Below are 14757 nucleotides of genomic sequence, written 5' to 3'. Positions count from 1 at the left end.
TTTTGAATCGTTTTAATTTAGTTTTAGTCACATTTTAGTCACCTGGAATGTTTTAGTGTTAGTCTAATTTTAGTCGACTAAATGCCAGGCGGTTTTAGTCGACTAAATCTACGGTTGATTTAGTCGACTAAAATGTATTTTGGCTGCGTGATGCCGTCGCAATTTACAATTGCTGAAAAAAGCCGATCTACAAGCTCACAACGCGTCGCACTGCGACGCGTTGTGAGCATGTAGATCTGCTATTTTCAGCATGCAACCAAGTGTAAAATGACTTATACTGGATCTCTTGTCCACTAGTCCCTTCCTAACATTTTAGTCTAGTTTTTATTTGTTGACGAAATTGTCAGCAATTTTTCCATTTTCCATTTTGTTTTCGTCAGTGAAAAAAGGTAGTCGACGAAAACAACACTGATTCTAACCTCTGCTGAATTCACCAGTAGCTTCAACAGTAACGAAATATAAATAAATCACATTTCTAATCCTTCATTGAAAATGTTGCACCTCAACACATTCCGAATGACAACTTCACACACAGGACTTTATAACCGTACAGATGTGTATGCATGTGCAGCGGTTACTAATCATTTCAGCAGGCAACACAGGCGCGAGGTGCCTCGCTGTGATTTCCATTAGAAGCACTACTCCGAGTCCAAGGCACTGAATTTGGCAAAGGAATTAGCATGCAACTGGTGTCCCTGAAGCCGTGGCTCATCATAATACATTTCTGTGAGGAGAGAATGTGATAATGGGGGTTTTCTGCAGGCCCCGCATTTTAATTCAGTGACACCTTTTTGGCCCCGACCAAAAACAGCGGTCGCCACAGTTACTCTGCGATTTCACGCTGGGCGCCAGAGAGAGAGGGTTAATTGATTCTCCCCCTTGCCATTCAGAGCAGCTGCTGTTGCCTCAGTGAGTGTTCACAACTGGATACAGGCAGTTGAGGGAGAGACTCTCTCTCTCTTCCTTTGTCAAAGAAGGGAAACTGTGAAAAGATAAGAACTGTTTGGAGAAAGGAATGTGGAAAAGGAAAAGGCCTGGATACCTTAGAGGAGCATATTATTATAGACAGACCCAAAGGCACCAGAAATCACCTTTCCTCTTTCTTTACTGTAAAAGAACCTTCTTTCTTTTTGACTGTGAAAGCAAGAAAGAAAGCCGAAGACGTGTGATGACGGGGAGGGAGTGCGAGGGAGCCAATGAAAGGGGGGAGGCTTCAAGCATGTAGCCGAGCTGGCATTGTGTGTGTGTGTGTGTGTGTGTGTGTGTGTGTGTGTGTGTGTGTGTGTGTGTGTGTGTGTGTGTGTGTGTGTGTGTGTGTGTGTGTGTGTGTGTGCATGCGTCATGCTGCCGACACCTCTGGCCTTGGCCTCATTACAATAACAAAGCAAGCGAGCAAGCAGCTCTTCACTGGATGTGGGTGGAACGGGGTGGGGCTGTGGGAGTCTACGGCAGTCACAATGGGAGCTGCTCTCCGAGGTAAAACTAGCCTGTGGACGGACAGACAGACAGACAGACAGACAGACAGACGGGCTGTAGCCAGCGAGCCTGTAGCCTGAACGACCAGCCGTTGGCAGAGAGCAACAGTCGCGCCTCGAAGGCTTCCTTCCTTCCTCTGCAAAAGGAAGATCAAAGCTTTTCCTTTACACTTGTGTATCCGGTCGGTGTGCCAGCCTCATGTTTATCTGCTCGGCCCGAGCTTTGAAAAACTCTGACCCATTTCAGGGGCCAGGAGGGAGCATTTCAGGGGCCAGGAGGGAGCATTTCAGGGGCCAGGAGGGAGCATTTCAGGGGCCAGGAGGGAGCATTTCAGGGGCCAGGAGGGAGCATTTCAGGGGCCAGGAGGGAGCATTTCAGGGGCCAGGAGGGAGCATTTCAGGGGCCAGGAGGGAGCATTTCAGGGGCCAGGAGGGAGCATTTCAGGGGCCAGGAGGGAGCATTTCAGGGGCCAGGAGGGAGCATTTCAGGGGCCAGGAGGGAGCATTTCAGGGGCCAGGAGGGAGCATTTCAGGGGCCAGGAGGGAGCATTTCAGGGGCCAGGAGGGAGCATTTCAGGGGCAGGAGGGAGCATTTCCTACAGATCCTCAAATCAATCTAGGAGATGGTGATCTTACCAATGTATGCGAGTCAGTCAACATGAGGAAAGGCACAGGCGGAACGGGGTCATCCCTATGTTCCCCAGGTTCTATGTTCCCCAGGTTCTATGTTCCCCACTTACTTTAGGGTTTAGGGTTAGCGTTAGGTTTCTGGTTTAAGGACTTCAGTGTTTTGTACTATACAATTGTATGTATAAGTACAGAACAAAGAATGTTTGTTTTTGCCATCTTTGTTGAAGAGTCTGAGCAATTATGTTTTAGTTTATTTTATGCCAGTGTTAATTTTTAGTTGGCTAAGACTAGATCAGGGTTCCCCAATTAATTTTCCTCGAGGGCCATATTTTGACTAGGGTACCAGGCTGGGGGCCGAGTCCGCCCGCGTGAGGTCGAGGTCTTGAAAAGGATGCCCAGTTTGACATGCACAGGCTACTGACCCCCATTTAATGCCATTTATATCTGGGACCCCCCGCCCCCCCCAAAAAAAAAAAAAAAAAAAAGTTTTTTTTTTGTTTTGTTTTTTAAATTCTTCCGCGGGCCGCAAGGGGGCGCTCCGCGGGCCGCAAATGGCCCGCGGGCCGCCTATTGGGGAACCCTGGACTAGATAGTTTAAGTAGCCTATAGGCAGGCCTAAAGTTCAATGGATTGTTCAAAGACTGAGCTTAAATCAGAATTTGCTACTAAAAGTAACACTAAGACTAAGTTGCTAAAATACTTTTAGTCTTATTAGAATTACAAAAATTACTAGGTTAGGTTTCTGGTTTAGGTTTAGGTTTATTCTAAGTGGGGAACAAAGAACCTTTTTTTGCATGGTGGGGAACATAGAACCTGGGGAACATAGGTACGCTCCCTACACAGTATAATCCAGAGTGTTAACTCAGACACACTTTCAGTTAGTTAAGACTCTGGAGTTGACTGTTTAATAGTGAAGAAAAAGTTACAAAAACAAAACTCGAATAATGGCATCATGGCTTCCCTGTGGATCTCTGTCTGCCTTGTCCAAATATGGAGGGACTGTGGAACTGAGATTATGAATTCACAAAACGTGAAAGATATTCATGGCTGGGGGAGGGGAGGGGAGGAGGGGGAGATCACATTTTCTTCCTTGTGCACTTGTGTGCACAAGTAATTTGGCACTGATTGGTCTAGTGGTTTGACAGATTAGCAGTGGACACACACACACACACACACACACACACACACACACACACACACACACACACACACACACACACACACACACACACACACACACACACACACACACACACACACACACACACACACACACACACACACACACACACACACACACACACACACACACACACACATCTAGACAGCTAGCCCCTTTTAGAAGTCACGCTGTAAAAAAGAACTGTTGTAATTTCTCCCGTGAAGACGTAGATGCAGAGACATGGACTCTCACCAAGTTATGAGACATTTTTAAGGCATGTTTGTACTCTGGATTCAACCACTTGGCAGTGGTTGCTGAACCGGTACCAGATGGCCCAGCAATATCCAAAACGGCCTATACTATACCTCCCACAGACTACTGGCCTTTTTTAACAAGAACTGGAGGAATGACAGGGAAAATATGCCCTTAGAATTCCGCATCGATGCAGTCACAAGTTATTGCAGCTCTGGGTAGAAGCTCGCCTATTAACGGTCTGGTTATTTTATCAGCATGAAGCCATTCCAGTGCAATAAATCACCCGTCGCCCCTTGCGTACGTATCGGGCCCAGGGCCATTTCCGTGGAATCTAAGGAAGACGGGGGGGAGAGAGAGGACAGACACGGGTGATGAGATTCCAGAAAACCCTAAAGTCCAAGTTGCTTCGCTCCATGGCGAGAATGACATCTCAGCGCGGACGGTTCACACGATCCTTCCAAAGTGTATTCAGTGCTGCCAGAGCAGAACATACACGACCGGCGCTCAATAAAATGTCTTCTTCACCATCCGCTGGAATGAAGCGAAGCACTGATATGTTTCCTCTCTCTTCCACCTCCCCTCTATTCTGTTCCCTAGTAAAAGGCTTTCTAGTTCAAAGTGAAAAGGTTTCCATCCAAGCGGAAATACACAACCTTTTCAATCTTTAGGAACAATCACCAGCCAATGATGATCCATCCACAAACTAAACATCTAATTCAGAAATACAGCTTTGTTTACGTTGTACCAGGCTACCAGCATTGGGGGCTGCTTTTTTTGCAAGTCATAAAGTCAATTGATTTGTGAACATTTACTGACCTTTTGACAGCCAGCAATGGGTAAAACGCTCCCAAAAAATGTAGTCTCTGTGACACATCTAGGGGCCGCAATCTGCATTTAGAGATTTTCCTAGAAGCTTTGTCATTGGTCGATTTGCCTGTCTACTTCCTGATTGGTTAGTCATTTCGACCAGGTTTTTTCCCCGACCAATGACAAAGCTTCTAGGAACATCTTTGAATGCAGATTGTGGCCCCTAGATGTGTCACAGAGATTACATCTTTTTGGGAGTGTTTTACTCATTGTCTGGCTTTCGCCTTCATTTTATATTTTTTATAGAGGGACAGACAGTAGGCTGACAGGAAATGGGGGAGAGAGATGTGGGGGGGGGTGACATGCAGTAAAGGCCGTCGGGATCGGGAGTCGAACCCACGGCACACTGCCAGACTCGGTCTACCGGCCAAGGTGCCTGGACCGCTGAGCCACAGCCCAGGCCCAAAAGGTCATTACATTTTTGACATATATTGCTTATAGCAGCTTTTAAACCCCAGCTGCAAATATAATTTCCCTTGCAGGACAAGAAGATTTGAACCTTGAACTCTGTGGCGTCATCCCTCCATCCATCCTCCTGCATTCAGTATGTTAAGAGCATCCATCGAGGCAGACAATACACTGCCCTGAAGGCTTTAGCTATAATTAATGTTTCCTAGTAGTACTATTCCCAAGGCCTTCCACCGTTGACCGGTATTCTTAACTGAGGCTAATTGCTAGAGGCGGTACTATGCATGCTCATTTTCTATGACCTGGACCTTCCACTGGCGCACGGCCAATGTGTATTTTACGAGGCCCCCGACCCCCACAAGCCCAAACTTCACTTTGCGGTGTGATAGATAGTCCCTCCTAATGCACGGGTAGGTGGAACAGGAAAATACAGCCTCGCTGTCTGACTTTGAGATCTAGATCAACTTGTGCTAACATACTTTCATGGACACATAACTTTGGACGTCTAAGGAGGAGGATCTGCACACAGTGGTAAAACTTGGGTTAGCTACTTCCCTTATATTGACTTCTGTCTGACATTTATAAATCACAGTCAGCCACCTGCTATTTTCTTTTTTTTAAATGTTTTCTGGTGGCTTTCGTGTTTATTTTATATTTTTTATGGAGGGATAGAAAGTAGGCTGACAGGAAATGGGGAGAGAGATGGGGGGGGGGGGTGACATGCAAAGGCTGTCGGGATCGGGAGTCAAACCCGCGGCACACTGCCAGACTCGGGCTACCGGCCAAGGTGCCTGGACCGCTGAGCCACGGCCCAGGCCAGCCACCTGCCACTTTAAACAGAATAAATGGTATTGAAAGTTGAATGAAAATGATCTTCAAATTATTCTAAGGTTTTCTGATGCTATATAGATTCCCTGGGTTAGGGTTGAAGCTGAAGAAAATCGTCTCTCAACATCAAACGTCCGACATTTTGTATTTATGCAATTATTTTCCAATCAACGTGACTTGAATGTCAGAAATGAATGACATTTGACAGGAAAAGTGATGTGCATTTACAAATATACATTGTTTTTAGTATCAAAATAGCCATACAAGTGTGCAATGTTCAGAGCAGCATAGATGAGCATTCACAGACTAATTGTGTCGAAAACAATGTCAATGTTTTTTTGTGGCTTTCGCCTTTATTTTATATTTTTATAGAGGGACAGACAGTAGGCTGACAGGAAATGGGAGAGAGAGATGAGGGAGTGACATGCAGTAAAGGCCGTCGGGATCGGGAGTCGAACCCGTGGCACACTGCCAGACCCGGGCTACCGGCCAAGGTGCCTGGACCGCTGAGCCACGGCCCCAGGCCAACAATGTCAATGTTAAGTAGAGGCATGTTTGCAGAGACTGTTCATTCAAAAGCAAAGTAAAACAATAGTGATACTCACAATCGTTCCAAAGTAGACAATCCAATGAAAGATCCATTTGTCAGTTCTTGAATCTTATTGTTGCTTAAAGTTCTGTGAAGGAAAAACAAGTGTATATTAAGCATCGTTAAAAAATACATTTAGAATTCATGACAGCCTCTACTGTAGCCTCTACTGTAGTCAAAAAGTAACTACTGTAGTCAAAAAGTAACACTGTGTATTGACAGAATATAAAATCTGTCTTTATTCTGTTTAAAACCCCTTAAGCCTTAACCTTTCCTAATTTCAAGTTAGTGTCTGTCTGTCTGTCTGCCTGCCTGCCTGCCTGCCTGCCTGCCTGCCTGCCTGCCTGCCTGCCTGCCTCTCTGCCTGCCTGCCTCTCTGCCTGCCTCTCTGCCTGCCTCTCTGCCTGCCTCTCTGCCTGCCTGCCTGCCTGCCTGCCTGCCTGCCTGCCTGCCTGCCTGCCTGTGCGTGTGCGCGTGGCGGGAGGCAACTTGATCTCCACTACAGCCTGCTATTTTCTTAAATGAGGTTAAATTGGTAGCATCTGAGCCCTGTACCCTTCAGCCAGGTAGCCAGCATGAGATTAAAATGCATTCTCTCCGTGAAACCCCCTCGGCTTTGATGCTTACAAGGTACCATAACTCCATCCAAAGCTGTGGTGACTCACCGGTGACACATTTTGCTGATCGTTTTTCCAAACCGCCACATGAGGTTATTTAATCTGCCAATGGGGATAATGCTTGATCAAAGGAGGTACTACTAGCTAGCTGGGTATCTGCCCACAGACTTAAACTTAAAGTACTTTCGCAAAGCATGATATTTGAATGGAACATGTGTCAGTTCAAAATGAAGAAAAACTAAACCAAACTGCACAATACACACCACATTTTATGCACCTTAACCCATTTTGACCTGGGAACGATTCTACAAATGTCTTCTAAATCCTGACAGATTTCTGAAAAACCTGTTTCTATGTCAGTGGTGCTCAACCTTTTTCATGTCAAGGACATCCAGAATTATCTGTATTTTGCCACCGATCCCCATCTGAAAATATGTTGTTCCAGGGACCCCCAAGAAGCAAAGATTTGAGTTAAAAAACGTTCCCTCTGAAAGAATATATATTCAAAGATTTGCACCACATTTTCACGATTTTTCAAAAATAGCAGACCTACAAGTTGAGCTTGTAGATCTGCTATTTTTCAATAGCTAAAGTGTAACAATGCTTGAAACACCAAGAGGGGTTCCCTCCCAGAATGGGTTAAAAGTAGCCAGCATTAGACAAATAAGAGGGATAGAACATCCTTCTGGCTCCAATAAACTCCTGTTTTTAGCAAGCACGTAGAAGACACTAACAGCATCAGTGTCCATTTCCAACTATCATCATTTTAAAATTAGACAGTGTGAGTCAACTTGAGTCAATGCTGACCCAGGGAATACCAGGCAATTTGGGATTTATTGACCTTAATCACAAGCATTGGCATCTCTACAAACACACACACTCTTAACCCATTTTGACCTGGGAACGATTCTACAAATGTCTTCTAAATCCTGACAGTTTTCTGAAAAACCCCTGTTTCAATATCAGTGGTTCTCAAACATTTTCATGTCAAGGACCCCAGCCACTATATGTAATTGGCCGCCGACCCCCATCTGAAAATATGTTGTTCCAGGGACTCTCCCAGAAGCAAAGATTTGAGTTAAAAACGTTTGCTCTGAAAGAATATATTCAAACATTTGGGCCACATTTTCACGATTTTTCAAAAATAGCAGACCTACAAGCTCATAGCGCGGCACTCGGTGCCGCGCTATGAGCTTGTAGATCTGCTATTTATCAATAGCTAAAGTACAACATAACGCTTAAAACACCAAAAGGGGTTCCCGCCCAGAATGGGTTGAACTAAGGGCTACCATTTGAGCTCCATGTCCCATGTCCCTGACACCATCTTTCTGAGACCTTTCCCCAAAGGCCTGGTAAATTAATAGTGACGTTAAAACTCATAGGAGAAGATAGAGAGCATGCAAGGAACTGCGGTCGGTGTTTCAAGGCCAGCCGGGGAAGGGATGTTGTGTGGGTGACATACATGCTAACATCACCCACAACCCGGTGGCCAGATTGGAATCATTATAGGGTGTTGAGGGGTTGTGTTTTATTACAGGGTTGGCCGGTGGAGACTCGGAGAGACTCATAGGGAGATTTTGCCGTTTTGGTTCCCAACCCCTCAGAGCTAGAGAGCTAAGCGCACACAAACAGGGCCGTGTTTCACAGCAGGCTCTTGTGCGGGCTTCAGTGGATGTGCTGAAACAACAGATGTTAAGAGCGTGGTGAGGCACGGGACTGCAAAGTCTATCACAGCCTGAGCCTGCACTCTCATCATGGACTGATGACATGGGCAGAGACACTCAGGCCTCCCACAGCGGCGGCTTTGGTCACAAAGTACTTTTATTTGCATTGAAAGATAATTTGTTTTTGCGGCGAGGATCTGGGGACCATGGACGGGTGATGACTTTATCATATGAAACAAAGTCGGATTTAATACTAGCAAGGGCTTGTATGAACAGAAGACATTTGGCACAGTTTTAATCAAATCGGAGAGATGTTTAATTCAAATTGCTGCTCAGATTTGTCTTTTGGTTTACTTGGTTATTGATATAAATAGGAACTGAGACTTTCAGGAATTTGTTCTTTTTAGGTTATGTCCAGTGCAAGTTTATCTATCGTTGCTTATTTTAATTCAAATGTTTATTTAGTTTTAGGATCGCCACTAGCTTAGTGCATAGCATCAGCTAATCTTCCTGTGGCGCGCACGCGCACGCACGCACACGCACACGCACACGATATGTGTATCTTCACGGAACTCAATATAATTAAGTTTACAGTTTAAAAAAACCCACCACACAAGCGAGTAAATATACACTAACTTTGGAGAATACATTCAAGTCCTGCAGCATAAATATACACTTCCAATCACATGAGTCTACTGACCGTCCTAATAAATAAATCTATGTACGAGACTCTTGAGAGTCCTGAGTCCTTTCCTTGCCCGCTTTCCCTTTCCCTTCTCGTTCACACGCTTCCTTCCTTCTTTTCTTAACCCATTTTAGGCGGGAAGTGTAATGTTACACTTTAGCTATTGAAAAATAGCAGATCTACAAGCTCATAGTGCGGCACAGAGTGCCGCGCTACGAGCTTGTAGGTCTGCTATTTTTGAATAATCGTCAAAATGTGGTGCAAGTCTTTGGATAATGGATATATAATATTTTAGAGCGAACGTTTTTAACTCAAATCTTTGCTTCTGTGGGGGGTCCCGGAACAACATATTTTCAGATGGGGGTCGGCGGCCAATTTCATATATTTTTGGGGGTCCTTGACTGACATAGAAACATGGGTTTTTCAGAAAACTGTCAGAATTTAGAAGACATTTGTAGAATCGTTCCCAGGTCTAAATGGGTTAACTCAGTGCCTCCTTCCTGGCCTCCCACATGACAGCAGGGTGACCTCTGTGTCGGACGGAAGCTGCACGAGTCGAGGCATGCATCCATTGCTCCGTTTTGGACAGATTGAAAACTGCTGACCCATAATATTATTCATGTCTCAGTTGGAACAATAATTTTTCGCATAGGTGAAACATCTGTCAAATAGTTTTTTTTGGGGGGGGGGGGGATTTGAATGGGCATCACATGCCTAGCTCAGTTGTTTTGTGCCAAAGGCATAGCTGCAAGCAACTTAGATGCTATCTGCATTAAAGGACCACTTCACCACTTTTCAACTTCTCTTCCTATAATTGGTCCTAACTAATGTTCATGATAAAATACTGCCCAAAGCCCTCCTATGAGACACAGACTGAGTAGGAAAAAATGGTGGTGTTTTATCATGAACATTAGTGAGGACCAATTATATGAAGAGATGTTGAAAAGTGGTGAAGTGGTCCTTTAATGTTGCAGTACCCTCCATATGTGCAGGTTTTAACCAGGTGGTGTACAGTAGAACGGAGTGCTTTTCCAAACTCAAACACCTAGAAGAATTCATGAATTCATGAGTTCATTCACAGAACGTTGCTCATTACACGACAATGTTGGAGTTTTTTCAAACAAAGTCTTGACAGAGACAAAATGAAAGACGATAACACAAGAGATGTCCGTACAGGTGGAGTATTGGTTTCTGTATAGACATTTAAAACAATCAGATAGGACATAAACTTTTACGTTCCATTAATGGCTGGGCTTAAGCACTGGTCTATGAATACCCATGAAAGTTCGACATGCTAGTCATACTGATGCGTAGTTCTGATTGGCTGCTTTTCGACGCAACCCATAGAGGGGGGGGTCGCAACCAGACCCTTTTAATGCCATAGTTGAAATGGTCGCGCGAGTGGCGCCACCGCCATGATGCCTCAGCACAGCAAAGCAGAGCACACCGACCTCCGCGGGGACCCCCGTTGGACCCGCCGATCCCCGCGATTTTGACACATATGAGAGATGTTCTTTGTACCTGCCAAGCCAATGTCAACACTCTACAGCCGACAGCTGTGTGTGAGGTGAGGTGCGACATATAATGGCTCCGAGAATGTGCTATACCTGAGAGTGCACAAATACAACCAAATGGACCCATATTAACAGCCCATTTGTATTTCCATCAGAGTTTATTGTTGTGTGTTTCCCCTTCACTGCTTGTCATGCTCAAAGTTACCTTAAAGAACTCTGAGGCAGTGCAGTTGAGAGTTGCGACAACTCCGTAGCAGTGTTGCCAACTCTTGTGAGAGAAATAAGCCAACCCACCTCCAAAAACAAGCCCAAAACAAGCCAACACTTGGCGAGAGAAATAAGCCAAATCTTCCCTCGAAAAACGAGCCAAAACAAGCCCAATAATATCGCCATATAATACTAATAACTACACACTTGATGCATTCATCATTATAAATACTATGTATGTCTATAATTATGAATGTTTTGATCATTTATTATACTATTACACACATAGTAGAGACACCAGACCGATTCTGTCACTCAATGTGATTCATACTCCCCCCAAGCCTATGGGTATTTATAGTATATACATCAAAGAAATGTTGGCTTTGTTTGATATTCAAAACAAGCCACCAATTTTTTAAAACAAGCTAAAGAAAAACGCAACCCGCAACTCGGGGGAAAAGAAACGCAACTCTGGAAAAAAAACAAGACAACTTTGGCGGGAAACAAGCGGACTTGGCAACGCTGCTCCGTATGCATGCATGGGTCACGTGACTGCGCTGTTGTCTGCCCCGCCCCCTCGGTGACGCCTCTCTCTCTCTCTCTAAAAGTCTCTGGTCTGAGGCTGCGCTCGCTGCGCCAAGATGGCAACGCAACACGCTCAGTGGAGCCCTGCCGTTAGGCTAGGTGCACAAAGGTGGCATTTTGTTGTTGTGCAAAACAAATAGGCCTATACAGTTGGGTGCCACCGATATTGTCCCTTATCATTTGACCCATTTAGGCCTGACCTCAAAATTTAAAAAAATCCTTCTAAATCCTCCAGTTTTCTGAAATAAATATTTTCACGATTTTTCAAAAATAGCAGACCTACAAGCTCGTAGCGCGCCACTCGGTGGCACGCTATGAGCTTGTAGATCTGCTATTTTTCAATAGCTAAATTATAACATAATGTTTAAAACACCAAAAGGGGTTCCCGCCCAAAATGGGTTAACTGTCCTTTTGCGCAGATCACGCAAACCTCAGCAAAAAGAAAAGGACAATATCGATGGCCTCCAACTGTACCTATGTCATCTGTACCCGAGTGGAAACCCCCACAATGAAAAATACTATAACAAATAGTTTTCGTCTGATCTGGAGTCTGGAGATCACCATCCTCCTAGTTATACATAAAAATATGAAGTATTATATAGCTTAAATCCTTAAAACTCCTTCTTGATTAATTTAAGCCCTAGAATCTCCAGAACCCTTGGGGACATCTGCGGATGGACCGTCCGCTTCCTTCCTTGGGTCTGTCTTCCATCGACAGCCCTTGGCTCTAAAAACGACAGCCTGCGGAATTCCTCGGGGCTACGCCTGGAATGATGTAGGACGGGGGAGGGGGTCGCCCTTATCTCTATGCACAGATAAGCCCCGCACACTCGTCTTCAAGCCAGGAACTAAACTAACGGCAGTGGGATCCACACACATCTCACATTAATGTGCCCTGTGGTGTAAACATCTCAAGGGCAGCAAAGAGCGAGACATCCGGGCCCTGAATCTTTGCTTTTTAAAGTTTGAATGTAAGTGCTCTCAAATTTGTCTATTTTAACCACTTAACGTATTTAGACCCGACACCAGATTCTACAAATATCTTCTAAATCATGAGTTTTCTGAAAAACCTTTGTTTCTATGGCAGTTGTGCTCAACCTTTTTCATGTCAAAGACCCCCAGAATTATCTGTAATTTGGCCGCCGACCGTTCGTTCTGAAAGAATATATATTCAAAGATTTGTGCCACATTTTCACAATTTTTCAAAAATAGCAGATCTACAAGCTCGTAGCGCGGCACTCGGTGCCGCGCTACGAGCTTGTAGATCTGCTATTTTTCAATAGCTAAAGTAAACGTAATGCTTAAAACACCAAAAGGGGTTCCCGCCCAGAATGCGTAAAAGTCTTAAACGCTATTGACCAGAGTCTCACATGGGACTACACTAGTTCCCAGTCTGGAGTCAGTCTATACCAACCAAATCTCTTTGGCAAAAATAGCTGATCTAAAAGCTCACAACTCATCATGTTGTGTGAGGCCTTGTGAGCTTGTATCTCTGCTATTAATAGGAATGCTTGTTAATGTGTAATTAATGTGGTTATTAAATCACCATTTAAAAAATCCTATAACCAGAGCTATTTGTGTTTCATATGGTCTACAAAAAGGGGAGTATTACTAACGCCATCAGCCATGAAGAGAGGCCTGCCTAGTGCCTACCCGTCATTCAAAGAACCTTGCCTTTGAAAGCATAGACTTTACAGGTTCTAAAACGTTAACCAGTTGTGAACTAGAAACAGCCAGCCAGCCAGGCAGCCACTGCAGCACAACCCCCTCATAGACACACAGGGTTTTAAAGGACAAAGCCAACTGGTGCTCCCCTCTCTGTCTCTCTCTCTCTCTCTCTCCCTCTCTCTCTCTCTCTCTGTCTCTCTCTCTCTGTCTCTCTCAACACTTTCTTTATGCTCAGGGGGCTTTAGACAAAGAGTTGGGGAGCTGTAACCCTTCAAGGGGGTTTTAAAAAAGAAGAAAACACAGTTTCAGACTTCAGTTGAGCTCATAAAACTCTGCTAAAGTGACTCCCTGACTGTGTTGGTTTAATGAATGGCAAAGTGGAGCTTGTGCTCAGGTGGTGGTAAAAGGGAGTGGGTCAACGTGGCTCAGGTGCTGCTGGGACTTGCCACGGTATTTTCTTGTAACGTTCAAAGACTTTCCCCTTTCCCCGAAACGAATTTGTCTACAAAGATACTTAGCTGTGTAGGCCTATAATTTATTAAGAGCATTTGGCTACAAGCCTACAAAGGCTTGCGTGTCACAGAACATGATGGACATTTCTACGCTGTCTCATGCCAAATGTACAAAAAATATATTACTTCCGACTCTCATAGACTACCAAATCATCCGTTTATAGCGGTCTTGATCAGTTACTTACAAGTTAAGCTACTTACACCTAACTCAAAGCAGTCTCCCTGTTGAAAGAAAGATTCTTCTAGCCCTATAAGAGAATTGGCTTTGCCTGAGGCAAAGCTGAAAAGGGCACTTGTCATACAAGCTCTCTCGGCCCCATCACTCCCTGATGTCATAGCCTGACAATATCCCCTTTCCACTTACAGCAAGCCAGCGTCTGTCTCAGTCAGGGTGGACAGAATAGAATGCATTCACCATAGGTAGCTTCCTGACTCTGACTGAATGGAAAAATGATCTGTTATGCAAACACACAATAACAAAAGCAGAGATCAGCAGTGAACAGAAACTGGAAGGCAACGCCATTATCCCACAGCACCTGCACATAAACAAACAACTTGGCTATGGGGGCTGTGCAGTGTAAGAATATAGTAATACTATATGTTGCGATACAGGAGTTATGATTCATCGCGACCGAAGGTCGCAGTTAACGATGGAATCGCGCATTTCCCATCAGTGTGTGTCGGGCACCATATTATGGTGTCCAGGTCTCGTGACAGAGATTAAAATAGGGTGCATTTTGCATCCCAAAACGCAGTTTATAGTTAAGGTTTAAGTTTATTTTGCTAGCTTTAGTTATAATAATCATTTCTTCTTCTGTTTTCTACATGAATATAACCACATTATAACCATATAAAATGAAATGGGAATTAAATGCTGCAATTTGTAATAATGGCAAAATATGACGTCGTTGAAGTGGGACTCATAAAATGTCCCTGGGACTCATCTAAATAAAAGACCATCCCTGCATCCTGGGACTCATCTAAAAGTCCATCCCTGCATCCTGGGACTCATCTAAAAGACCATCCCTGCATCCTGGGACTCATCTAAAAGACCATCCCTGCATCCTGGGACTCATCTAAAAGACCATCCC

The 14757-nt window shown here is 44.6% G+C and overlaps 1 protein-coding gene across 1 annotated transcript in view; it reads right to left on the bottom strand.

Moving 5' to 3' along the window:
• Positions 1-14757, bottom strand: part of adgra3 (adhesion G protein-coupled receptor A3) — a 70782-nt gene that overhangs the window by 46484 nt on the left and 9541 nt on the right. The window contains exon 2 of the mRNA XM_079491631.1: positions 6231-6302. Within this exon, the coding sequence (XP_079347757.1) occupies positions 6231-6302 (72 nt within the window). The remainder of the gene's footprint in view (positions 1-6230; positions 6303-14757) is intronic.

The sequence above is a fragment of the Electrona antarctica genome (assembly GCF_951216825.1).
Source record: "Electrona antarctica genome assembly, chromosome: 21".
NCBI lineage: Eukaryota > Metazoa > Chordata > Actinopteri > Myctophiformes > Myctophidae > Electrona > Electrona antarctica.
The sequence above is the reverse complement of the archived record's forward strand: the minus strand, read 5'-3'. Positions and strand labels throughout refer to the sequence as shown.